Source organism: Podarcis melisellensis (assembly GCF_964234715.1).
Source record: "Podarcis melisellensis genome assembly, chromosome: 2".
Classification (NCBI taxonomy): domain Eukaryota; kingdom Metazoa; phylum Chordata; class Lepidosauria; order Squamata; family Lacertidae; genus Podarcis; species Podarcis melisellensis.
Genome location: NC_138529.1, coordinates 32,278,317 through 32,302,487, shown reverse-complemented (window position 1 = coordinate 32,302,487; position 24,171 = coordinate 32,278,317). Strand labels below are relative to the sequence as shown.

The 24,171-nt window shown below is 44.7% G+C and overlaps 2 protein-coding genes and 1 long non-coding RNA gene across 8 annotated transcripts in view; 2 read left to right on the top strand and 1 right to left on the bottom strand.

Annotated features, from left to right (window-relative positions):
- LOC309363459 (polymeric immunoglobulin receptor-like) overlaps positions 1 to 21,912 on the top strand; it is a 103,953-nt gene extending 82,041 nt beyond the window's left edge. Inside the window, exons 1-8 of one of the 2 annotated variants that reach the window (XM_081899808.1) lie at positions 879 to 1,454; positions 3,821 to 4,153; positions 4,682 to 5,011; positions 16,407 to 16,491; positions 18,142 to 18,254; positions 19,327 to 19,370; positions 20,557 to 20,697; positions 20,857 to 21,912. In XM_081899808.1, coding sequence (XP_081755934.1) covers positions 1,406 to 1,454; positions 3,821 to 4,153; positions 4,682 to 5,011; positions 16,407 to 16,491; positions 18,142 to 18,254; positions 19,327 to 19,370; positions 20,557 to 20,697; positions 20,857 to 21,009 — 1,248 coding nt within the window. In that variant the 5' untranslated portion in view covers positions 879 to 1,405 and the 3' untranslated portion in view covers positions 21,010 to 21,912. Of the gene's footprint in view, positions 1 to 878; positions 1,455 to 3,820; positions 4,154 to 4,681; positions 5,012 to 16,406; positions 16,492 to 18,141; positions 18,255 to 19,326; positions 19,371 to 20,556; positions 20,698 to 20,856 lie in introns of those variants that run through there. The other variant, XM_081899807.1, reaches the window with a different exon arrangement.
- On the top strand, positions 5,025 to 8,925 carry LOC309363570. 3 transcript variants are annotated; one of them, XR_014165409.1, is made up of 3 exons: positions 5,025 to 5,309; positions 7,611 to 7,734; positions 8,785 to 8,925. It is a non-coding gene; the product is annotated as an uncharacterized lncRNA (long non-coding RNA). The 3 variants fall into 3 exon arrangements; XR_014165410.1 differs by having other exon boundaries at positions 5,025 to 5,399; XR_014165411.1 differs by lacking the exon at positions 5,025 to 5,309 and adding an exon at positions 5,838 to 6,536.
- A 278-nt stretch (positions 21,913 to 22,190) lies between the features above and the next one.
- Positions 22,191 to 24,171, bottom strand: part of HEATR9 (HEAT repeat containing 9) — a 31,774-nt gene continuing 29,793 nt past the window's right edge. For all 3 annotated transcript variants that reach the window (XM_081899756.1, XM_081899757.1, XM_081899755.1), the window contains 3 exons: positions 23,737 to 23,823; positions 23,536 to 23,627; positions 22,191 to 22,375 (listed from right to left, as the gene is read on the bottom strand). In XM_081899756.1, the coding sequence (XP_081755882.1) occupies positions 22,291 to 22,375; positions 23,536 to 23,627; positions 23,737 to 23,823 (264 nt within the window). In that variant the 3' untranslated portion in view covers positions 22,191 to 22,290. The remainder of the gene's footprint in view (positions 22,376 to 23,535; positions 23,628 to 23,736; positions 23,824 to 24,171) is intronic.

The window sequence follows — 24,171 nt, the reverse complement described above, 5'->3', positions numbered from 1 at the left end:
TTATAACCCTTCAACGTGTGTTTGCGCTTGCTTCCAGTTAGGGCATGCGCCTTGATCAGACTGGTCATGGAGGCTAATTTCTCTGAATAAACACATTTTTATATGCAATTCAGACAATTTTTTGTGAGCAAATTCTCCTAGCATAATTTATTCTTCTACGTTATTTTCATATTCTCTTTTTTCACATTTCCTTCTAAAATGTACATTTTGTAAGCACTCTATGATCAGAGGACTGCAGCACAGAATTCAGAGATGTGTAACTGCTCATTTGTGGACTTTCCAGAGACATCTATCTGACTGGACACCCTCAGAATGCTGAACTTGCAGGTCCAAGCATGGCGTTCCCCATACCCCAGCCCATATAAATAAGAGACCAATAAGGCTGGTTTTGGGTCAAAACAGGCCACAACTTTATTGAATACAGATGAAAAAGGTTTGGCTTGGGCATGAGGCAACTGAAATACTTCGTGGTCAATCCAGGCGGGGGTTCCTAAGACTTACAGCAAATAGGGTGACCCCCCAAGGGACTGCTGTTTGAGGGAGTTCCTTCTGCCCTAGCCCTGCCTGGGCAGGCAAACATGGCCACTCACCCCAGATCCCTTTAACGGGATACCTCAGTGTTTGGAGGAGCAGGCAGAGACTACAACCTCCCCTCCACCCAAAACAAAGGATTGCCCCAATGCCCAACCAGTTGTGACAATTGCTATGAGGAAGGCAAAACCACCGGGTCAGAGCCAATTAACCCGGTGGGCAAATTCCTATCTGGCCCCTTAAAGGACGGCAACCACCGTAGTCGCAGCAAAGTCCTTGGCCATCAGCTTAAACCAAGGGTAGGCAGGCGGGGAAACCCAATAAAGGGACGTACAGGTGCGAGCTGCTTAAATGGGCAAGGGGGTGGAACCGAGGGAAGCCTTCCTGCCCTGTTTGCTCCGCCCCCTGGCACAGCCCAAGAACCATCCTGCATCCCCATTCACCAAAGCAGGGTGCAGGCTAGGATCCAGTTCCTGATAGGTGGTGGGGGCATAAGTTCATCAGGAAGGGCATGGCAGTTCCAGTTCCCCCATCAGGGCCCCAGTGGAGCCTCCGCCGTCCTGCCACAACGCCACACCAAGAGGGGTGAATGGACTTGATGGACACTTGGCGCGACCCATTGAAGCTGCTCTTTCTCTTTCCATTCTGCTTGTGTAGGACATAAAAGCAGAACAACACTAACCACAGTCTTGCCCATCAAACATGCAATATAGAAGCCTTCCTACTTTCACTTTCCGAAGCTCTGCTTCATTTAGCCGGAGCTTATTCTGGCAATTGGATTCCAACATATTGTAGTGCCCCTCTTCCCCCCGTGAGCTTCCTGGGAGACTTTGGCTTCCCTCCAGGTCCCTTGAGTGGAGAAGACAACAGCACCATGAGCCTCTGGAGGAACTGGATGCTCCTCACCTGGGTGCTGCTTCCAGGTAAGGAAAAGAGAAAGATTGGGCACAAGTACTGAATTACAAAAAAAGACTTCATAAAGTGATGTGAGCTGTGTGTGGCAAGAGAGGGTAGGGTCAGAGGAAGGGAGGGCATGGCTTCTCTGCAGTTCCAGTCAATGCACGCTGCCATAGTTGAAGAATGCTATCCCCAGATTCCTTAGGAAGAGAGTTTGCCCATGTGCACATAATGTTCAATGTTCCTGAAGAGCTACCCCACTGCTTACTGATTTGCCCAATCTATGAGGACTTAAGAGCAGACTTGTTCCAATATTTAAACCTCTCAGTTGAGAGATGAATTTGGTACCTTATTAACTTTTTATTAGGGCCCATGCTTGCACAGATGTGAACAGCGCTCACTTCCACAATGGGCCCCTGACCCTAAAGTGTGCTACAGTGTTGGTGCATTGTTTCCCAGCCCCAGATTGTTGCTGTATATGTCCTTGGTTGGTCAGTGGCCATTTCATATGGCTGTAGTTTGCCATCATGTTATCCGTTTGGAGAGTCACTCCCTCCCCGCATCCCTCCCAGATCTGGCCACGCTTCAAAAGAGAGTTAGAATTCAGTGGCAGGGTCTTTGAAGCTGAAAAAGCGGCTCTTGGTGCTGGGAATGTGGTCTGTATGGATGCAGTAACCTATGAATCAACAAGCGACATGGGGTGTGTGTAATTTTATACAGTGGTGCCCCGCAAGACGAATGCCTCGCAAGATGGAAAACTCGCTAGATGAAAGGGTTTTCCGTTTTTGAGCTGCTTCGCAAGACGAATTTCCCTATGGGTTTGCTTCGCAAGACGAAAACGTCTTGCAAGTTTGTTTCCTTTTTCTTAACACCGTTAATACAGTTGCGACTTGACTTTGAGGAGCAACTCATAGAACGCAGTGTACATAGTAGCCTTTTTTGAGGTTTTTAAAGACTTTGGTGATTTTTGAAGCTTTTCCAAAACTTCTTTTGCAGCCATTTGGTAAGTTAAGCTTTTAAAACTTTTTTGGCGGGTTTTGGATTTTGGGTTGGGGTGTTTGGAATTCAAGGACTTGGTGTTGGGGAGGGGTTTGCAAGAATCTGGAAGCTTGTGTGTGTGTTTTTCTGCATTTTTATTACTTTCTGTGACCATTGGGCCACTCTGCTGTTTTTTTTTAAAAAAAATCTGGATTTGAATTTCTGTGTGCTGGGTGGCTGGGGGAACAGTTGGGGAGGGGTTTGCAGGAATCTGGAAGCTTGTGTGTTTTTTCTGCATTTTTCTGATTTTCTGTGACAATTGGGCCACTCTGCTGTTTTTTTAAAAAAAATTCTGGATTTGAATTTCTGTGTGCTGGGTGACTGGGGGAACAGTTGGGGAGGGGTTTGCAACAGTTGGGGAGGGACTGGGGGAGCTTTTCAGGCGATGCTTCGAGGTGACTGATTGCACCACCATCACCCTGCGGGAATTCTGGAAGGACCACTTCGACATCGTCACCTGCTTGAAGATGATCACCACGGCCTGGGACGGGATCAGCCAGAGAAATTTGAATTGCGCTTGGCGCAGCCTGTGGCCGGACCGTGTGGCACCAAATGACTCTGATGCACCAGAGTCAACAGTGGTGCAGGACATTGTTGCCTTGGGGAGGACCATGGGCCTGGAGGTCACAGAGGAGGACATCAGCGAGCTGGTGGTGGAGCACGACCACGAGCTGACCACCCAGGAGCTGGTCGAACTGCAGGCAGAGGCTGCGCAGGAGTGGGCCTCGCTGGAAGAGGAGGAAGCAACTGAGGAACGGCTGTCCTCCAAAGAACTGAGGGACATTTGCCTGAAGTGGAAGGATGTGCAGGCTTTTGCACAGCGGGACCACCCTGACAAGCACGTGGCACATGACCTTGTGAACACTTTTGATACGAGGGTCATGTCGCCTTTCAGAGAGGTGCTGAAAAGGCAGATGAAGCAGCAGACCATGGACAGGTTCTTCAGCAAAAAGCAAAGAGTGGAAGAGGAACCTTCTTCGAGTGGTCCCCCAGAGTCTTAGAAAATGTACTGTACACTTTGTTGATTTTTAAATGTTTTTCTGTCATGTTTAGAAACTTAAATTATTGTTCCTTCAATTTTTGAAATGCTCTTTACAGTATGTGTGACTTTAAAGAGCACTTAATAAACCGTTGTACCAAATTTGGCTTTGTTTGGACTTTTTTTTGACCATAGGAACGCATTAATTGATTTTCAATGCATTCCTATGGGAATTCGTGATTCGCAAGATGAAAAATTCGCTAGATGAAAAAACTCACGAAACGAATTAATTTCGTCTTGCGAGGCACCACTGTATTTTTCCATGATACTAGTTGGAGAGCTAATGCCTCACTGCAGGTTTATTCTGCTTTTCAGGTTGCATGTCTGTTCTGACTGGTCCTGAAGCACTGAGTGGATTTTTGGGCAGGTCACTCTCTGTGAGATGCAAATATGATGCTGGGTTTAGGAAACATGTAAAATACTGGTGCAAAGGAAGTCTATGGAGCAGTTGTGAAATAGTTGTTCTGACGACAGGATCTGAAGAAGAAAGGACGGCTAGCAGAGTTTTTATCAAGGATAATCATTCTCGTTTGGAATTCACAGTCAGACTGGAGAACCTCACACAGCAAGATGCTGGGATTTACTGGTGTGGCATAGAAAGACCTGGCTATGATCCTGGATTCCCTGTAAATATTACTGTTCTCCCAGGTGAGTCCTGTTTCCAAGTTATACAGGAACTCAAAAGAAGGAATAAATGTGACCTTGTGCACATTAACCCCAAAGGTGCTTACTGCTGGGTAAGTGTACACAGACTTGCAAAGATAATGTCACACACACACCCCCAGGATGTCACTGGGGCATACCACTCCACCGTGCACCCCCTTTCGACGCCACTAAGCATGCCAGAACTGCCCCCCTCCCAGGTCCAGGCAGGCACTGAGAGTAAGAGAACAGAAAGCTCAGAGGCAGAAAGCACAGATCAGCCAACTTAGGGATGACATAATAGGAGAGATGGAGGAGATGGGACTTTACTCAGAGCAACGCCATTATCCAAGAGGTGGCATTATGTATCTCTCTCTGTGAATATTGAATAAATTACCTTGGTAAGAACTTCTTGTTTTCCCCCATTTCTGGCTGCCAGCAGTGAAGGAGGGGGATTAGGTTCCCTGTAGCCTGACAACACCAGCAACATGGTGTCAACCTGATTGACTCCAATGAATCTCTTTCTTTCCCCAGAGACATGGCGACTGACTGGTCCAGTTGAAGTGCATGGATATGAAGGGAAATCTCTCTCTCTGCGCTGCCGTTATCAACAAACCTTTGAAGATAACACTAAGAGCTGGTGCAAAATGAAAGAAGGCATATTTTTGTCTTCATGCGAAAGTTTAATATCATCAGATGGAAAGGTGAACATGGGCAGAGTCTCCCTCAGAGAGAATAAGAAAGAGCACTACTTTCAAGTGACCATGGACAATTTGAATCTGGATGATTCCGGTGTTTATTACTGTGTTATAGATCGTTTCTTCTCCAGTATCAGACACAGGGTGAACGTGACAGTTTCTCCAGGTAAATGCTCCTCCTCCTCCTCCTCCTCTCATTTGTAATGATAGAAATGCAGGAATGAGGAAAGAAAAAAATATCCAGTACATCAATTGTGTTCACAGCAATTGTGAAATAGTTGTTCAGACAGGATCTGAAGAAGAAAGGACTGCTAGCAGAGTTTTTATCAAGGATAATCATTCTCGTTTGGAATTCAGAGTCAGACTGGAGAACCTCACACAGCAAGATGCTGGGATTTAGTGGTGTGGTATAGAAAGAACTGACTCTGATGTTGGTTTCCCTGTAAATAATACTGTTCTCCCAGGTGAGTCCCATTTCCAAGCACCACAGGAAACTCAAAAGATGGAATAAATGTGATCTTATGCACATTAACCCCAAAGGTGCTTACTGCTGTGTAAGTGTGCACAGAATTGCAAAGATAAGGAGAGTTCCTTCTTCTATACTATAATATATATATATATATATATATGAAGTGAATACAGTATTGTGATAATTTTTCTCTTTCCAAAAGGATATTATATTGCCCGTTAAGCAGGTAAATAATGGTAAATGAAACAAGGCTTGTATTATGTTGCTGCATGATGCTGGTGTGAAATTCACATAAGGGAAACCTATGCTTGCAGAATTGTCTCCTGTCACCGATTCCCCAGTCAGCAAGTTCAAAAGGGACATAATAAAATAATGGGCGGCTTCCAACAGGGTATACAAAAACACAGCAGCAGCAGCAGCAGAATAGAATATTACACATTAAAAGCACCGTAATATAGGGCTGCCTTCAGATGTTTACGGAAGATCATATAATTATTTATCTCTTTGACATCTCACTGGAGGGTGTTCCACAGGGTGGGTGCCCCTACTGAGAAGACCCTCTACCTGCTTCCCTGTAATTTAACATCTCACAATGAGGAAACCCCCAGAAGGCCCTTGGATCTAGACCTCAGTGTTTGGGCTGAACAATGGGGGCAGAACCACTCCTTCAGGTATACTGGGCCAAAGTCATTAAGGGTTTTAAACTAACACTTTGAATTGTGCTCAGAAACACACTGGGAGCCAATGTAGGTCTTGTCGTGCAGTGAAGTCAAAACGCAGGGTCAAAATTCACAGTAAAAAAAACCTTTACTGAGGCAAACAGACTTCCTTACGAACACTGTACCAACAATAATGGAAGAGAGCGAAATAAAAAGTAGTAAAGAGCACACTGAGCCCATGTATTTATCCTTCCAGGCTCCATGTTACTTCCTGTAATTGAAACAATATATAAGGAATAAGTCAGCTAGAAGAATGAATCTTCACTTTTCAGCATTTTCCAGCACTTTACTGCTTCTGTTCTCAAAGGCCTTTGTCACATGACAGGTTTTTTCAGGATAGATGTTATAAGTACAGTATAGTCCCAGCAGCCACTCCCAGTCACCAGTCTGGCAGCCACATTCTGCATTAATTGTAGCTTCTGAGTCACCTTGAGCGCATTGCAGTGGTCCAAGCGGGAGATAAGCAAAGAATGCACCACTCTGGCAAGACAGTCTGCAGGCAGGTAGGGTCTCAGTCAGCCTGGCTCGCTTTTATGAGCCAGAATAGGCAAGGGTCGAGGAGACAGGTTTCACTCGTCCAGGCACACTGTCTACCTCCTCAGAGGTAATCAGGTTGAAATTGATCTTATACAACTTGACTAGACAGAGCGCTGAAACTCTCCCATGCCAGCCCTGCTACCACAGTGGCGCCTACCTCTTTCTGAATCTGGGTGATTTTATCTGCAAAAAGCTTTGCAAAATCTTTGCAGGAGATTTTGGAGTCCTTCTTGGACTCCGATGGCAAAGGTGGTTCTGTTAGACTACAAACCACCTAAGAGTCTCCTGGAACAGCTTTCCGCAGATGCCATAGAGATGGTGAAAAGGGTCTTCTTTGCCATCGCTATTGCGATTTGGTAGGCTCTGCAATGAGCTCTAACCTATGTTCAGTCCAATTTAGGACATGTTTTCCCCCACCGGCACCCTAGTCCTCTCAGAGATCGTTTCATCACCTTCAGCCCTTGAAAACCACACGGTCATCCCAGCTCCATGCAATCGGAGAGGGCACTTCAGAATTAACAGTCTATAACCCTGGTTAGCTAGACAATCCAGTGGGCCACCAGAGTATCAGCCGAGAGGCCATCAACATGGGATAATAATGTATCCCCTACCCAGTGTTTTTTTTTCTGGGGGGACGCAGGCGTACACATAAACATTTTGTGAATCTTTGTACAGTACTTTTATCCATTTAGCTACTGTATTTATTTCCCCCAATTTGAACTATAAAATGGTGATTTTCTTGAGTCAAAATGAGAGTACCCCTAAACATTTTTAAAGGGGGAAAAAAGCACTGCCCCTATCACTTTTTTGAAGCCATTAGGATCCGTTAAGTGGCAGAGGCAGACCATTCAAATTGGTCTCACCTCCCTGCAGATGGGAAGGGTTGCGGAGAAGTCTTGTTGTACCAGGAAGTGATCTGACCATTGGCACTTGTTTTGTTTGACTGGAACTCTCCCTTATTTGCCGGTCCCTCTTCACATTTTCTGAAGTTCTTGGTCTCTTCAGTGTCTGAAGCTGTCCATTTCCTCATCTTTGTTCAGCTTCCTCCTCAGATTCAGAAGAAACAACAGCAATTAGCTGGCAGTCAGAACCTGATCTCTTTCTAATAACTACCAAACAAGAACAAACAACCAACCAATCAGGCTTCAGCCCTATTCCAACAGAGTAAGTATTGAGATTCCCTTTGTGTAAACATGTGATATCACTGATATTTTGGCTCAGCAACCTCTAAAAGGTTTTCATTCTGCCACCTGCTGGTGGCTAGCAAGGCCTGTTTTCCTGTACTGTATTCCTTGTTTGTAATTAATTTTTTTTAAATAAAGTTTTCAATTATACAGTTTCCACAAATAAACATCTACCTATAAAATACATCAACTTCCCTTCTCATTCCATGGGTCTTTTAAGTTTCCCATTCTTACTGCCTATTCCATTCTATTCTATTCCAACCAACCAATTTCTCCTCCTTTTCATATTACCTCAATCAAAACCAGACTGTTGAATTGACATTAATCCGGCTAGCTTTTACACTTTCTTACAATTATATGCAAATACTCCACAAATTTTTTCCATTCCTCTTTATAAACTTGATCTCCTTGTTCTTTCACCTTGCTGGTTAGGCCTGCTAACTCTGCATATTCCATCATTTTTAGCTGCCATTCCTCCTAGTTTTCCTGTACAGCGGTACCTCAGGTTAAGAACTTAATTTGTTCTGGAGGTCTGTTCTTAACCTGAAACTGTTCTTAACCTGAAGACCACTTTAGCTAATGGGGCCTCCCGCTGCTGCCTTGCCGCCAGAGCACAATTTCTCTTCTCATCCTGAAGCAAAGTTCTTAACACGAGGTACTATTTCTGGGTTAGCGGAGTCTGTGACCTGAAGCTTATGTAACCTGAAGCGTATGTAACCCGAGGCACCACTGTATTTCTGAAGTCAGTGTCCCTGGGGGGAGGAGGCACTGCCACTACAAGCAAGCAGGGAGGCGGATGCAGCACCCAGATGCCACCCTTGAGTGCCATTTGTGACGATTCCCTCAGAAAGGCTCATGGGAGCACCGGCTGTGGTGCGTTAATCCACAAAGCTTCTATATTAGAGAATGGTGGGAAATAGTCCTGTTTTCTTCTACCAGCGATTATATGATATCTGTTCAGAGTGGCTGGGGCAACCCAGTCGAATGGGTAGTGTATTATTATGATTATGATTCTGTTTCATTTATACAGATACCTGATTTATGGGCTTTTCGCCTTGAAATCCCTTATCTTCCTGGGTCTGGTCATTGCAATTATCTGGATGCATAGAAGATACAATCAGAAGAGACCTTCAGCTGCCAAACGGCAAGAAAATGCTGCACAGTAATACCATAGTGATGGGACGCGGGTGGCGTTGTGGGTAAAAGCCTCAGCGCCTAGGGCTTGCCGATCGAAAGGTTGGCGGTTCGAATCCCCGCGGCGGGGTGCGCTCCCGTTGCTCGGTCCCAGTGCCTGCCAACCTAGCAGTTCGAAAGCACCCCCGGGTGCAAGTAGATAAATAGGGACCGCTTACCAGCGGGAAGGTAAACGGCGTTTCCGTGTGCGGCTCTGGCTCGCCAGATGCAGCTTTGTCACGCTTGCCACGTGACCCGGAAGTGTCTTCGGACAGCGCTGGCCCCTGGCCTCTTGAGTGAGATGGGCGCACAACCCCAGAGTCTGGCAAGACTGGCCCGTACGGGCAGGGGTACCTTTACCTTTACCTTTAATACCATAGTGACCAATGTAACTGTTGTTAAGCTTCTTTACATAATATATTGTTTTAGCTAATGCTGTTATAACTCCAGTATTCAAACTATTTGTGTCTTAATATGCTTGATCTTCCCTAAAAAAGAGCAATAAAAGGTATGCCACAGGTTGTTTAGATGCTTTCCTTTTAAATGTGTTTTAAAAGATGTGGCCAATCTACTAGATTTGCAATCTCAATCATTTATCTGTAACTTGGACAACCCATCTGCAGCAAATTACAATGAGAGCTAGTTTTCATGGGCAAGTGCCACTTTTTGTAACGTTTATTGGAAAGTGGGGAAGGGGTGGATGTTTTCTGGCAAATTACCTGTGACCATTACAACAAATGACAATTCATTGACCTCTACAAACTGATGCAAAGCAAGACCCTCTGCACCTAACCCTTTAAAACGCATTCACAAGTTTCAGATCAGCACCAAGTCCCTGAAGGATGTTGCCATCTCCATGCGAATTTGGTCTTGATTTGTTTATTTTAAACTCAACATGTATCATCATTTGCAGGGAAGGCAAATGTCAACAAAGTTCCTTTTTTTAAAAAAAACAAGAGTTGGATTTCATACTCATGAACGTCATATTGCCATCTCTTGACCAACCAATTTTCTTTTCAGTGTCTCTTTCCTTCAAATGGAACAATAACAAAACTGCAAACTGACACCAGTACTTCAGTACACTACATTTTTCTTCTGAGCTTTATTTCCGAATACTCACAGTTCTCAGTTGCAAGGAATAATGTCCCTATGAGGTTAAAAAAAATATGTACACGTTGCGCTCAAGATGGCTCTGAACCTTTTACAGGGTTATACTATTCCCTGAAACAATGCAAAAGACCTTTAGGTTCCGCAGCAATTTTTTGTATTGTTGTATGGCAACAATAAATATATCTAAACATAACACTGCTAATAGAGCAGGGTCAAAAACCAGTGCGGGCTCCTATAAATCCAAACCACATGACTCCAATGGATTGGTACGTTTCCTTGTCTCTGGGCCTCAGAGAAGTAAACCCCCTACTCTTAGCCCTTCCTCGCCAGCACATTAACGACACTGAGGGACTTCTGGCCTCCTCCTCCAGCCTTAAAAACATTTTATTTAACTCAAGAAAGGACAAGTGTAGTAAGTGGGACTATCTCCCTCCCCCAATCCTCCTAGACACCAGCAGGACTTGGCCAGGAAGGGGGAGAGATCACCAGTTGTTGCAAATCACAAGCCAAACAGTAAAGCTGCCACCACCTCCTTTCCTGGACCACCCTCGAATGGGGTTCAAGGAGGGGAACCCCCCTTCGATATTTACCAGGTTTGCCCAGCCCTGAGTCACTTTACCATGACACAGACAGACATTCAACAGGTAGGTGTCCAAATGGTAAGCTCCAGTTTAGCTTCCCCAAGCAAAGGCACAGGGTAGAAAAGACAAAAAGTCCTTTTCCAAGGTTATTGAAAATGCTCCTCAAAAAATTGCACATCTCTTAGAAGGTTACAAACAAAAAATAAAAGCATTGTAAAGTAGGACTAGCTAAAACCATACTCACACAGCAACAATAGTTTAAGACACAGCAGAGTCCTTTCACTGGTCAAACGCTCCCAGGCGAAGTACCAGGGCAAGATGTTCTGCCCTTTGCATCTGAATTCCCAAATCCTTTATCCTTGAAAACCCATGTGGAGGACAGGTTAGGGACCAATCATTTCTTCAGATTAATTACCAATTTACCAATGGCTGTATACCCGCCCACCTGTGGGGAAGGGAGGGCGGATACTCCTGATTGTTAGGAGACCAGCACAGCTGAACTTTGTTTAGACTCAGAGACCATAAGATCAAAAGGCTCTTCCTCCGTTCCCAGGCCTCTCTTACTGTACCAGGCTCCTAAGTTGTAAATGACTTGATACCCTCCTGTGCCTTTTTACAACCCAATCCACACTCAGGCCCCCAGCTGTGCCAGGGTCTGCAAATCAGATAACATCTCATCCTGCCTAGAGTCAAGATGTACCAGTAATTGACTCACACTTCTAGAGACAGAGAGTTTTACTTTTAAAGAGACCAAAGACCAAACACCCATTCCCCATAAGGCCACAATCTTATCTCTCCCACAATGCCTCACTCCTGCGTGAACCAGCGTTTGACATACCAAGATTTCCCAACTTCACTACAACAAGAAGATCTAATGAAGTTTTCCTTAAGAGCGGACACACCACTGCTTCCTTCAGCTCCCCTGGGAATGTCCCTGTGCCAAGGGACAAATTGATAATTTCAACAGGGGGATCCGCATAACGTCTGGGCATGCCCTAATCAGCCAAGACGGGCACGGGTCAAGGGGGCAAAGAGTGGGCCTGGCAGCTCAGAGGAATCTATCCACATCAGCAGGGAGTATCCGATTGAAATGGTTCAACACTGGAGCCGAAGACAGTGTTCAAACGGAATGTTTACCTTTGTCTTTGTAGCTCTGTAAAGAAGAGGACTTGGGCAGGCCAGCTTTCAAGCAGGGCTCCTGTCACTGCCCCACAGCCTCAAGGCATGGATGGGCAGGCCTGAGGATACTTCTTGCAAGTACCGTATTTTTCACCCCATAGGACTCACTTTTCCCCCTCCAAAAATGAAGGGGAAATGTGTGTGCGTCCTATGGGGCAAATGCAGGCTTTCGCTGAAGCCTGGGGAGCGAGAGGCATCGGTGTGCACCGACCCCTCTCGCTCTCCAGGCTTCAGGAAGCTATCCGCAAGCCTTGCAAGCCCGGCGGGAGGTCCCGCCGGGCGCGCGAGGCTTGGGGCAGCAGCCTGCAGCCCGAAGCACGGGGAGCCCTCCGGAGGGCTCCCCGTGCTTCGGGCGAGTGTCTGCAAGCCTTGCGCGCCCGGCAGGAGCTCCCGCCGGGCATGCGAGGCTTGGGGCGGCAGCCTGCAGCCCGAAGCATGCGGAACCCTCCGGAGGGTGCCCCGTGCTTTGGGCAGGCATGTGCAAGGCTTGGGGCAGCAGCCGCGGCTGGGGGGGGGAATAAATTTGTTTTATTCATTTCCCCCCCCCAAAAAAAACGAGGTGGGTCCTATGGGCCAGTGCACCCTATAGGACGAAAAATACAGTAGATCACAGTTTTATGCCCTGAAAACGCCCCCAAGGCACTGCATTCGGGGGTATGAACTATGGAACACTAATGCTCCATTTCCAGTTTCTCAATGACTTGACCTCCTCATGGCCATGAGTTTCCACAGGATGACAAAGCGCTATGTGAGGAGAAATTTCATCTTATTGCTCAAGAGCTCATCACCATGAATTACCTCAGTTCCTGTGAGAAATACGTCTGCCATTTTGGAAAGTGCAAATAGCTCACCCGCAACAGTTGACACTATTCATCAATTATTTTTAGCCCCCTTCTTAGATATAGAAGAAGAATTAGCAATAACTGAACAACCAGACCTTGCTCCCTCTATAAATATGACTGGCAAAGCACAACTGAGCATTCTGACGCCCTGTTTGTAACTACACGAGCACCTTGCTGTGTGCTGACAGTCAGAGTAATTTCCAATTATACCATTTTCACAATGTAACAGGGGAATGTAGAAAATTGATGTCTCTGATACTGCTTGAAAACTCATCATTTCTATTTTGGAGAAGTTAAGCTCCTAGTCCCCATGGCTGAGGCAAAACTGCAAGTGGGGAAACCCAGCCAGGTGGTTGTATATTATTATTATTATTATTATTATTATTATTATTATTATTATTATTATTATTATTATTATTATTAATGTCCAGTTGCTGAGAAAAGAGGATGCTTAGTGGGGCTTTTGTTGGCCAATATCCTGCATAGTCTAGCACTTTCTATAGTCCTCATCTCCACATCTCTCCCTACACAGGTCATGCACACTGAGCTTTTTCCACACATGCTTTGTCAACTAAGCTGCAATTTCCAGTATCTTTTTCATGATCTGCCATTCTTCATTAACGGGCTAATAAATTTTGTGCTGCTCAATATCGTCAAGTCTGGCCTTCCTTCAATTATATATTAAGTTCATTGGTGGTCCCAGAAATGATTTCTCTCTCATACAACTGAAACGCATCCTACATATTTTTGACCTGGGTGCTTTATCATTGCTTTAAAACTGCAGCCCAGCCGTCGCATAATCTTTGCGTATGCAGCACTTTTTCATTAGCAAACGGTGGGAAATAGCTTTGTTTTCTTCTCTTTTCTCTTCTGTTGCTGTGCTGCAGATATCTTATTTATAGGTACTTCCTGGTTCCGACCAGCTTGAAAACGCCCTTCTTCCTGTTTCTGCTTTTTGCAATTATCTGGATGCATAGGAGTCACAACCGGAAGAAAGCTTCAGCTCCCACACTTCCTACCGCACATCTCACTTATAACCACACCGTCTCTTTGTATGTCACAGGGAAATAAACCGTGTGGTGGCGGGGGACGGGGAGCAGAAAGCTCTCTAATGAGGTGACACCACCATGAGAGAACTTCAGCTACTGCATCAAACTGTCCACTGTGAGGACAGGATGTTGGACCTGACTAGCTCAGTTGGTTAGAGTGCAGCGCTGATAACGCCACGGTTGTAAGTTCAATTCCCGTATGGGACAGCTGCATATTCCTGCATTGCAGGGAGTTGGACTAGATGATCCTCAGGATCCCTTCCAACTCTACAATTCTAAGACCAGATGGGCCACTGGCCTTCTGATTCAGTAGGGCTGTTTTCATGTTCTTATGGGAAAATACTGTGCATCTTGTCTTGCTTATCACAGCCCAGTTGTAACTACACTAGGTCATAGTATTGGTTAAAGTAATTCTGGTCCACTGAAATGCATTTACATTATTCTCCTTAGCTAGCATGTGTGTTTCTTAATATGAAGGGGGGAGGGAATCCACTAACCACAGCTGCTTGCATACTAAGGATTGCAGAACAGAATCTGTCCTTTTCCCCCTATTTCTGAAGAAGGCTGAGCACTTCCGCTTTCAGGGGCGGGGGTTAAGTTATCGCCAGTGAGCTTTGAAGATTCTCTTTCCTGCCAGAAACTTGTGAGAGTATCTTGAGGCCTCTGGGAGAGACTGGCTACGCTTTACCTCCCTCCAACTTCAGCAGAATCATGAGACCGTTGAGGATGTTGTCTCTCCTGGGCTGGGTGCTAATTTCAGGTAAAGAAGAGAAAAATGCTGCGTCAAGGCCACAGATCTTGAAGCATAAGGAGGAAGTCTGCCAAAATGCATGGGATGTCACTACTGAAACTCCAGAGATAGAAGACTCGAGAGACAAATGGTGGAAAGCGAAAGGTAAACATGCTATTTCTGTTGCAAACTGGCATAGCAATCTTTTGCATGTGCATATACCGAAATAACTACTTTGGAATCTTACTGTGTATATGTAAGCATATGACCATATGACATGATGCCCTGATTTGTGGTTGGCTGCTGGGACAAGTTGCTGAATTCGTTGGCATGCCCATTTTCAAAAATTCCTTGTTTTCCCCGGTGAATTAGAAAAACTGTTTGGTGCCATGCTTAGAGGCAAAGAAGCTCACCTCAGAATACAGTTGCGCATTACAAGACAAATGTTTCCAAACTTCAAAGCCAACATTACACTATGACAATTCTGAAATTTCCACAAGGTGGGAAAATATACTGGTAAATATCCGTGGTCGCAAAGTGTGTGTGTGTGTGTGTGTGTGTATGTGTGTGTATCACACACAAACGCAGTAAAGAGACTATCCAATAATACAATAATGCCCAAGAATAGCACCTCTGTACTAAATGATGCTGCCTGAACAACCTTTTCATTTTAATGCAGATACTTTGGTACCCTCTTACTAATATCCACAAGCTGGTTGCCCAAAGGTGCTTGGTGCAAAGGCCATTCACAGGAAAAGCAGGGCCAGAGCCTCTCACAGAGGCTATGGGGAGAACAATTTTGTGAATGCTTGTTGCAGAGACGTGGAAATACTTGTCTTGTAATGAATGTCCTGGCTTGGCTGCCATGCTGCACACCTTTCAAGGACTAGACTGAGGAGCAATGGTAGAGACCGCCGCCCCCTCCTCCTGCACTTCCCAGAGAAGAGGAAGACAGTATAGATTTAGAACAGTGGCTTGCAGAAGGTTACAGTTCAGAGGCTGCAGAGGGGAGAAGCTGGGAAATATTGGGAGAGGAGCAGGAGGGGGAGGAAGCATCACCAGGGGAGAGACAGCTGACAGACTCAGTGTCTTTGGAAAGCATGCCAGACCTCCCCCATCTCCCAGGTCCAGGCAGGCACTGAGAGTAGGTGAACAGAAAGCTCAGAGGCAGAAAGCACAGATCAGCTGATAACATATAATAGGAGAGACAGAGGGAGTGGGACTTTACTCAGAGCAACGCCATTATCCAAGAGGCAGCATTATGCATATCTCTCTCTGTGAATATTGAATAAATTACCTTGGTAAGAACTTCTTGTTTTCCCCATTTCTGACTGCCAGCCGTGAGGGAGGGGGATTAGATTCCCTGTAGCCTGACAACACCAGCAACATGATGTCAACCTGATTGACTCCAATGAATGATTCTCTTTCTTTCCCCCAGACACACTGACCGGTCCAGTTGAAGTGCATGGATATGAAGGGAAATCTCTCTCTTTGTGCTGCCATTATCAACAAACTTTTGAAAATAACACTAAGATTTGGTGCAAAATAAAAGAAGGCTTATTGTCAGATTCCTGCAAAACTTTAATATCATCAGATGGAAAGGTGAACATGGGCAGAGTCTCCCTCAGAGAGAATAAGAAAGAGCACTACTTTCAAGTGACCATGGACAATTTGAATCTGGATGATTCCGGTGTTTATCGCTGTGTTATAAATCGTCCATACCATTTCTATAATATCATACACAGGGTGAACGTGGCAGTTTCTCCAGGTAAATGCTGCTTCTCCTCCTCCTCTCCTTGTTTGTAATGATAGAAATGCAGGAATGAGGAAGTGGAGAAAGAAAAGATCTCCAGAACATCAATGAATAGATGAAATCCTTCTCTTCATGCAGTAAAATACAGAATGCTCTTGATATAGCAGAGGAACTATGACCACAATTTTTGTTGATTCTTTTTTGTTTGTTTGTCCTTTCCCCTCACCCCCCTCAGATCCAGAAGAAAAGTTATCAACTACAGAAACACCGGAATTTATCACCTCTGTAGTGAAGTCTACCCACAGCCCAGATCCTACAGGGTGAGTATTTGGGTTCCTTTTCTATAACCATGTGAGGGGCTTTCTATGTGGGACCCACTTTTAATCTCCCCCTTTTGTCGCTGGCCACTGAAATATAAGATTTCTGCAGCTAATCTCTCCCAGATTAACTGGGGAATAGATGCCTGTGAATATCTGTCCAAAATATGGTATTTATACTGATGTAATGGACAGCAGATGTTTCCCAGAGGGAGCTGTGGTACTGGGCACTTTTGAGAATACTAGGTCTGAAGAAACTGCTACAACTTTTTGATTTTCATGTTGCTGCCCCGTGCTGTTGTTTGAACAGAAATTGGCTATGGTTTTTACTATTCCATGCTTGCAGGGTTGGGAACACTTCCACTTCTATGACTTGCAGACTGATGGAGTAGAGCATTTTTGCAGCCCCCTGAAGGAACTTAGAAACTTTGACTGGCAATGCTTAATCTGCATGATCTGGTGTCTCTTGACAGTCCCTTCAGTATCTGCTCTTGCGGGGGTTGTGTTTGCAAGAATTATGACTGAGCAACAACAACAACAAAAGACACAAGTATGTGTATGTCTAAAAGGGATGTGGGTGGTGCTGTGGGTTAAACCACAGAGCCTAGGACTTGCTGATCAGAAGGTCAGTGGTTCGAATCCCCGCGACGGGGTGAGCTCCCGTTGCTCGGTCCCTGCTCCTGCCAACCTAGCACGTCAAAGTACAAGTAGATAAATAGGTACCACTCCGTTGGGAAGGTAAACAGTGTTTCCGTGTGCTGCTCTGGTTCGCCAGAAGTGGCTTAGTCATGCTGGCCACAGGACCCGGAAGCTGTACGCCGGCTCCGTCGGCCAATAAAGCGAGATGAGCGCCACAACCCCAGAATCGGTCATGACTGGATCTAATGGTCAGGGGTACCTTTACCTTTAAGTGTATGTCTATAACCCAGGAGCCCACATAAAAAACGTAAATCATTAAAATGCAAAAGGTTTGGTTAGCTAGAAATTTGTTTCCAAAACTTTCCGACTTATCATCAATTGCTGTGACGTTGAACGGGTGGGAGCCACCCACCACAAACCCCTTTCCAAGGCCATTAATTACAACAGAAGCAATTCATAAATTAATTACAGTATTGCTGTAATTAACAACAAATTACATCATAAGGTACATGACTAAAACAAACCTTATCTGTTGGGGAATCATGTATATAATGTTAGACTCTCCAATCTGATTGACTTTTGGGGGGTTTGCTCCCATTTTTACATCTCTGAAAAAGAGCAGTGCAGACCTCTGTGCACATTATCCATATCATCTTCTGTCTTCATCCTGGGTCAGCACGACAATCTGGGCCAGCCCGGATGACGATGGTAATTTTGAAGGCATTTCAATCACATCGAAATATTTGCTTGGATTCTTGCAAAAGAAAATCCTTTCCCTATGTATCATTTTTGGGGAGGGAGGAGGATTCAGAGATTGACAGCACAACCCTGTGGATTGAGTTCAGCGAGACTGACTCCCAAGTAGATATGCTGAAGAATCAAGAAAATAAACAAGTGGAACAAAGTTGCATATTATGTAAGAAGGATGTATTTTTTTAAATGAAATGGCCATTGTTGAAATGGCTAATAGAAATATGTGACATTTGATATTCTATTCTTTTTTCTTTTTGCCAGGACCCCCCCAGAAACAAAGCTCTACATTTTGATATATAGTATCATTCCACTATTTATTCTTGTCATACTTGCAACTGTGGTGCTGCTTGGGATGTCAAGGAAGAAGAAAACAGGTCAGAGTGATGCTGTATTCTTTGTTTATTCCTGAGCACGCTTCCTTCCTACTTGAATTTTATTCCGCATAAACCTAACACAAGAGCTCTGTTAAACAATTCACCTCTGAATGTCACCTGTTTGTAAAACTAAGAGGCAACAATCCTCTGCACACATACTGTATTTTTCTGTGTATAAGACTAGCGTTTTCCCCTAAAAAACAATGTCCAAAATTTGGGGGTGTCTCAAACACAGATAGATCTCCCCCCCCATTTTCTTAAATTTGAGTCCCCCAAAATAGGGGGCGTCTTATAGGTGGAAAAATCTGGTACTTAGGAGTAGCTTCATTGGACACAGGAGAACCTGCTTCCAAGTAAACATACATCAGTCTACAGAGCCTCCAACTGGGAGTGGGGGAAACCACACGACAGCGGGAGGTATTCAACTAAATTTTCATGCTGGTGACATGAGACTCCTCTTCCACCACTGGTCCCCTTGCTGCCCCAAAATCTGTTCTGGAAGAGTGGGGGGAAGCCCCAGAACAGATTTAGGGTGTGTGCAGGGGAAGAATGTTCTGTTGCACAAAGATAAATACTTGTTCTGATTGAGTCCTTAGAACTAGCTTAGATACAACCCATTGAGAGGGTGCAATATGAAGAAAGCAGAGGCTCAAACAAATATTAAGGCCCAAGCTTCTTGGAATCTTCAGAGGGGCCTGAGTGACAGGGAGCAAACTGAGAAGCCACATGGCTGGCAGTAGTGATTAGCAATATTTCAGGCTCTGTGGTCGTAGGGCTGCAAATCTAGGCGCGCTTACCTTGGAATAAGTCCACTGAACTCAACGGGATTTGCTTCTGAGTACATAGGCCTAGGATTATTTGTCTGTTTGTTTATTATTTATATACCACCCTTCATCCAAAGATCTCAGAGAGGTTAATAAAATAAAAGCACAGGATAAATATTCAGTATAATCTCCAGTAGGTGTAATTCCAGTGCAGAATTTCAGTCAAGCAGATTTTTCTTACCACCTGACCTGTTGCTGCAGTTGCTTAGTTTGACCTACCTGATTTCCAATTGATGCATCCATTTCAGAATCACATTTTCAGAGAAAAGAGGAGCTAAATCTACCAGAAAGGGTAAGGCAAAAATCTCACATCACTCCATGATAACATTTTTATTAATATTATTTATAAAATAAATATTTATATACCACTATGTCATGAAAAATACATGAAAGTGGTTTGCCGCAATATACAAGGCACATTAATGCAATCACAATAAGTAGCACCAGAACAGTCTAAAATTCTTATTTCTGAGAAGTGGAATAGTAGTACTGAGGAGCAATGGGGAAGATCTTCAGATGTGGTGAAAGTCAGTCTTAAAATACCACAATGTGATTATCATAGCTGTGGGTTAACCAGCTTCATATACCAAACATGCTTAAGTCTACTTAATACATGAAGGGGTTAATAGCATAGAGCAGAGTTTTCCAACCTGTGTCGCGTCGGCTACAGTGTATCATGCGAATACTCCCCGTGTTCCTCCCAGGGCTAGAAAGGGGTGAGTCTAACCTCTGGTTTGCTAGAGAAACTGAATTACTGTGTTGCAAAATGATACATGTCTAAAAAGTGTGTCACCAACATGAAAAGTTTTGAAAGCTCTGTCATAGAGTAAGTAAGCTGTCCTGCCAGCTTTAGCCAAGTCCACTTCCCCTCATCTTGGGAGGAACTGGAAGTCTTTGTTCCCTCCTCGGTCTACCTGAGAAGCTCAACATGTGAAGAGGTTCCAAGCTGGTTGCTCCAGCTCCAACCGCATGGCTCTCATCAGCCATTCCTGATAACTTTCACCACTTTGGAACTAAACTAAATTTAGCCTGCACAACTTTTTCTGAACGCTGTATGGGTAGGCACATGAATCAGACCTTTGAACAGTTTGTAAGTAAGCAAATGTTTAACTTACCAAACATGTGATCTTTTCCTATGCTGGGGGAAGAGGGAACTCACAAGGGCATATTTTAAAGGTCTAACCATTTATATTTCCATGCTGCTTATTTTGTGATTTTAACTCTCTGCTGGCACTCAGGAATTCTCCTTTATAAACCTCTTTTTCCTTGACCACCAGCAACAGTGCATCTGCTAATACAGCCAAGATTTCAGCATACATTAGGGCTCATTCTTGAAAAGTTTGTTCTTGGTGGCATGTTTGCAATTTGGCTGGCTGGCAGAAATCTTATCGAGTACCAAGTTAGGGCCATTTCAGATGAGTACAAAGCTCCCTTTCTGTGACTTGTTTTCAAAACTGTGTTTACTTCCCCTCTCACAGATGCCTACCCACAATACTGAAGATACTCAGAATGAGAACACCATTTCTGACCAGCCCCCAGACCCTAATGAGACGGGACTCTACAGGATTGTTAAGGTCCTTCCTGAAAATGACTATGAAGAGATTCACTCCCAGGAAAAGGTAGGAAGAAAATGAATGCTGTAACCAGCATCCTTATTAGCCACTGCCATCTGTTTGCGCCAGTATGGGCCTTCGGTCTCATTCAGCAGGGCTCTTACCTACAGACTGCCTGAGGCTTGTTGTATACTTGTTAGCATTTCTAATCTAATTCTCTTTCAGACTTCAGAGGAGCAAGATGAGGTGTCTTATGCTAGCCTGGATATTTCAGATCATCATGGTCACGTCTACAACAACATAAATCTCTCCGGGCCAGCCCACCCAGAGACACCTGCTCAGGAGGTCTTTTATACAGAGGTGAAGCCTGACCATTAAATATATATATATAGAAATCCAAAAGTGTTTCTCTCAGTGCACTGTCATGTGGGTTTTCTTATCCAGGCTCCAGACCACTTCTCTAGCTCAGAGACCCTTCCGCTTTAAAAGAGTAACTTGCAATGAAATGAGGTTGAATCACTGCTCTGCTTCAACAAAAACCAACTGCTGGGGAACTGGAAAGTGACAGCAGATCCTACTCTTACAGTAAAAGGAAAATGATGGATCTGCATTAGCTGCAACCACATACGGTGAGAAAGCATATGCCAGAGAGGTAAATATAATTTGAGCAGGGAGGGAGGCTTTAATGTACCTTAATGCATGACTATATGCTGTTTATTTGCAGAATACCTTCCCCAGAAAGATTTGCCTGCTGCAGCAATTTGGGCACCAGGTGTTTTTTATCCCAGGCCTTTTAATTTCAATTATATGCTTTGGTAGTGTATTTAGATCTGGACCCAAATTGATTACTCTTTGCTGGGTGTGGTGGTGTTTTCCAGCTAGTGCTTATACAGTGGTACCTCGGGTTACATACTTAATTCATTCCAGAGGTCTGTTCTTAACCTGAAACTGTTCTTAACCTGAAGACCACTTTAGCTAATGGGGCCTCCCGCTGCTGCCGCGCGATTTCTGTTCTCATCCTGAAGCAAAGTTCTTAACCCGAGGTACTATTTCTGGGTTAGCGGAGTCTGTAACCTGAAGCGTCTGTAACCAGAGGTATCACTGTATTTATTCTATACTGGTTTTGATAGTTTTATGTCGGTTTCTGAGTTATTTGTATTGAGGTTATTTAACTGACCCAAATGCGTTTTTGTATTTGATTGCCTTCTGTACGCCACCCAGAGGACATTGTTCAATCAGCTGTTCAGGAAACTGAGAATAAAACAATAACAATAATCTGTATCCTAGAACTTGAATCTGCAGCATTAATTATAGGCTCTCCCGTTTAAAAAGAAACACATTTCTGCTTCTTGTGGCTACACAGCAAAGTTTGACACGGAGAAGCTTGGAAATCAACAAAGGACCTTGGGCAGGAGTTCTGGTAGTCAAAAGGAAAATATTATAGAAAGTCCAGTTGGGTGATAGGTAACCAGATGGTCTGAAAATCTGCCATCAACTTAACTTGTGAGATGCCCGCAACTGCTCAAGAAATGCTCTCTGTGAATAGGCCTGCTCAGATATATTCTCACACACTTTGCCACTGGAAAACCAGAGGCGATGTTTTATTCCATCTGCCTTGCCTTGATTCTGCTCTCGCAATCCAAAAAGAAAGAAGTCGTCTCAGTAGATTTTGAAGGATTGGAGCATATACTCTTTCTGGGCATCAGAGACCTTATCAAGTGACTCCAAGGCTTTGGAACATTCTCTGCGAAGCAGGAGAGAGAGCCAGGGAGAATGCAAAAGAAAAGGAAGGTGAACAAAGACTCCCTTTGGGGGACACATATTTTTGAATCCGTTAATAGGATTATCCTGCCAGTTAGTAAATTACCTACCCCCAGAGAACACTCCCCCCCCCCCACTTTCTCCCCCTTTTGCAATGTTCACTTGCCGCGGTAGCATTTTGCACGGGAAACCTGATGCTGAACTAAGAATCCCCATGTCAGGAATTCAAGTGCCCAGTTCCAGGAACCCAAGAGACACATTTTTAGCACACTCCATTTGCACCTGGTTAGGCCCACCACATCCACACATATAAATTCTCTATAAGCTAGGTCACTTTCAAACCAGCTATGACTCCAGCTTGCAATGGGCATTGAACTGGCAGCCTGAGGGACATCAGGCAGGGACTCGGCCTGCGTCTACCACCAGCCAGCTCAAGCCAAAGGAGGAAACTGCAGGAAGGACCAGACAAGGAAACCTCCCTTCAACAAGATGTGCAGGCAGCTGAGGATGCTTCCTGGCTTATAAGAAGCGCCCTGATCAAGCTTGAAGGTTCTGAGCAACTAAGAAACCTACTTGAGCTGGTTACAGACTGCCTCTGCTTCAACTTTACAGAGGCTGCTTCTGGGATTTTTACCCCTCGCCACTTATTCCCTTGTCCCTGCCTCTAAGGAGATTGCTGCTCTGATACGGCCTTCAAACAGACCTTCTGCTCCCAGGGAGTTGCATCAGGCATGGCTTTTACTTTATTGTGCACCCCTTAACGTGCATCATAGGGATGTGGGTGGTGTTGTGGTCTAAACCACAGAGCCCTAGGGCTTGCCGGCTGGAAGGTCGGCGGTTCGAATCCCTGCGACGGGGTGAGCTCCCGTTGTTCGGTCCCAGCTTCTGCCCACCTAGCAGTTCCAAAGCATGTCAAGTGCAAGTAGATAAATAGGTACCGCTCCAGCGGGAAGGTAAACGGCGTTTCCGTGTGCTGCTCTGGTTCACCAGAAGCAGCTTAGTCATGCTGGCCACATGACCCGGAAGCTGTACGCCGGCTCCCTTGGCCTATAGAGCGAGATGAGCGCCACAACCCCAGAGTCATCCACGACTAGACCTAATGGTCAGGGGTACCTTTACCTTTACCTTTAATGTGCATCATACCTGGCGAGAATCCCTTGTGTCCGTGCTTTCTTCACAAGGCTCTTCCTCACATGCATGTTGTCCATCCCCAGAGTGGAAAATGCCCTGACAACCTGAGAGGAGTATGTGGGGAAACACTCAATTTACTGGTGAGCAAAAGAGACACAGGCAGCCTCACAGAAGGTTCCATCCTACATGCCTCTGAGTTGCCCTGGTACCAACCTGTATGCGGACATCCTCACAGGTGTCTAGCTCCAGCATTTCCAACATGGCAAAGAACAAATTCTTATTGCGAATGCCAAGGACACCCTAGTGAGAGGCAGAGGAATGAAGTGTCACTTATATAAAGCAAAACAAGATGCAGAAAGGTTTTCAAATTGGCATTTTATTCTTTTTTTAAAAAAATATTTATACTTTTCAGATATATACATTTCACTGATTTTACAATCATTGTGAAATTTTAAAACTTGACTTCCTTCCCCCCTTTCTGCATTTCCTTTATTTTTAATATCTTCTGCATATCCAAATTAACTTACTCATTTATTTATCTTATTTAAATATATATTTTATTCTTAATGGTGTGCCACAGCATTTAATCTGGCCATCTTTCATGATCAGAGAGCACTTTTCTTCTCACAATAATAGATGGACACATGT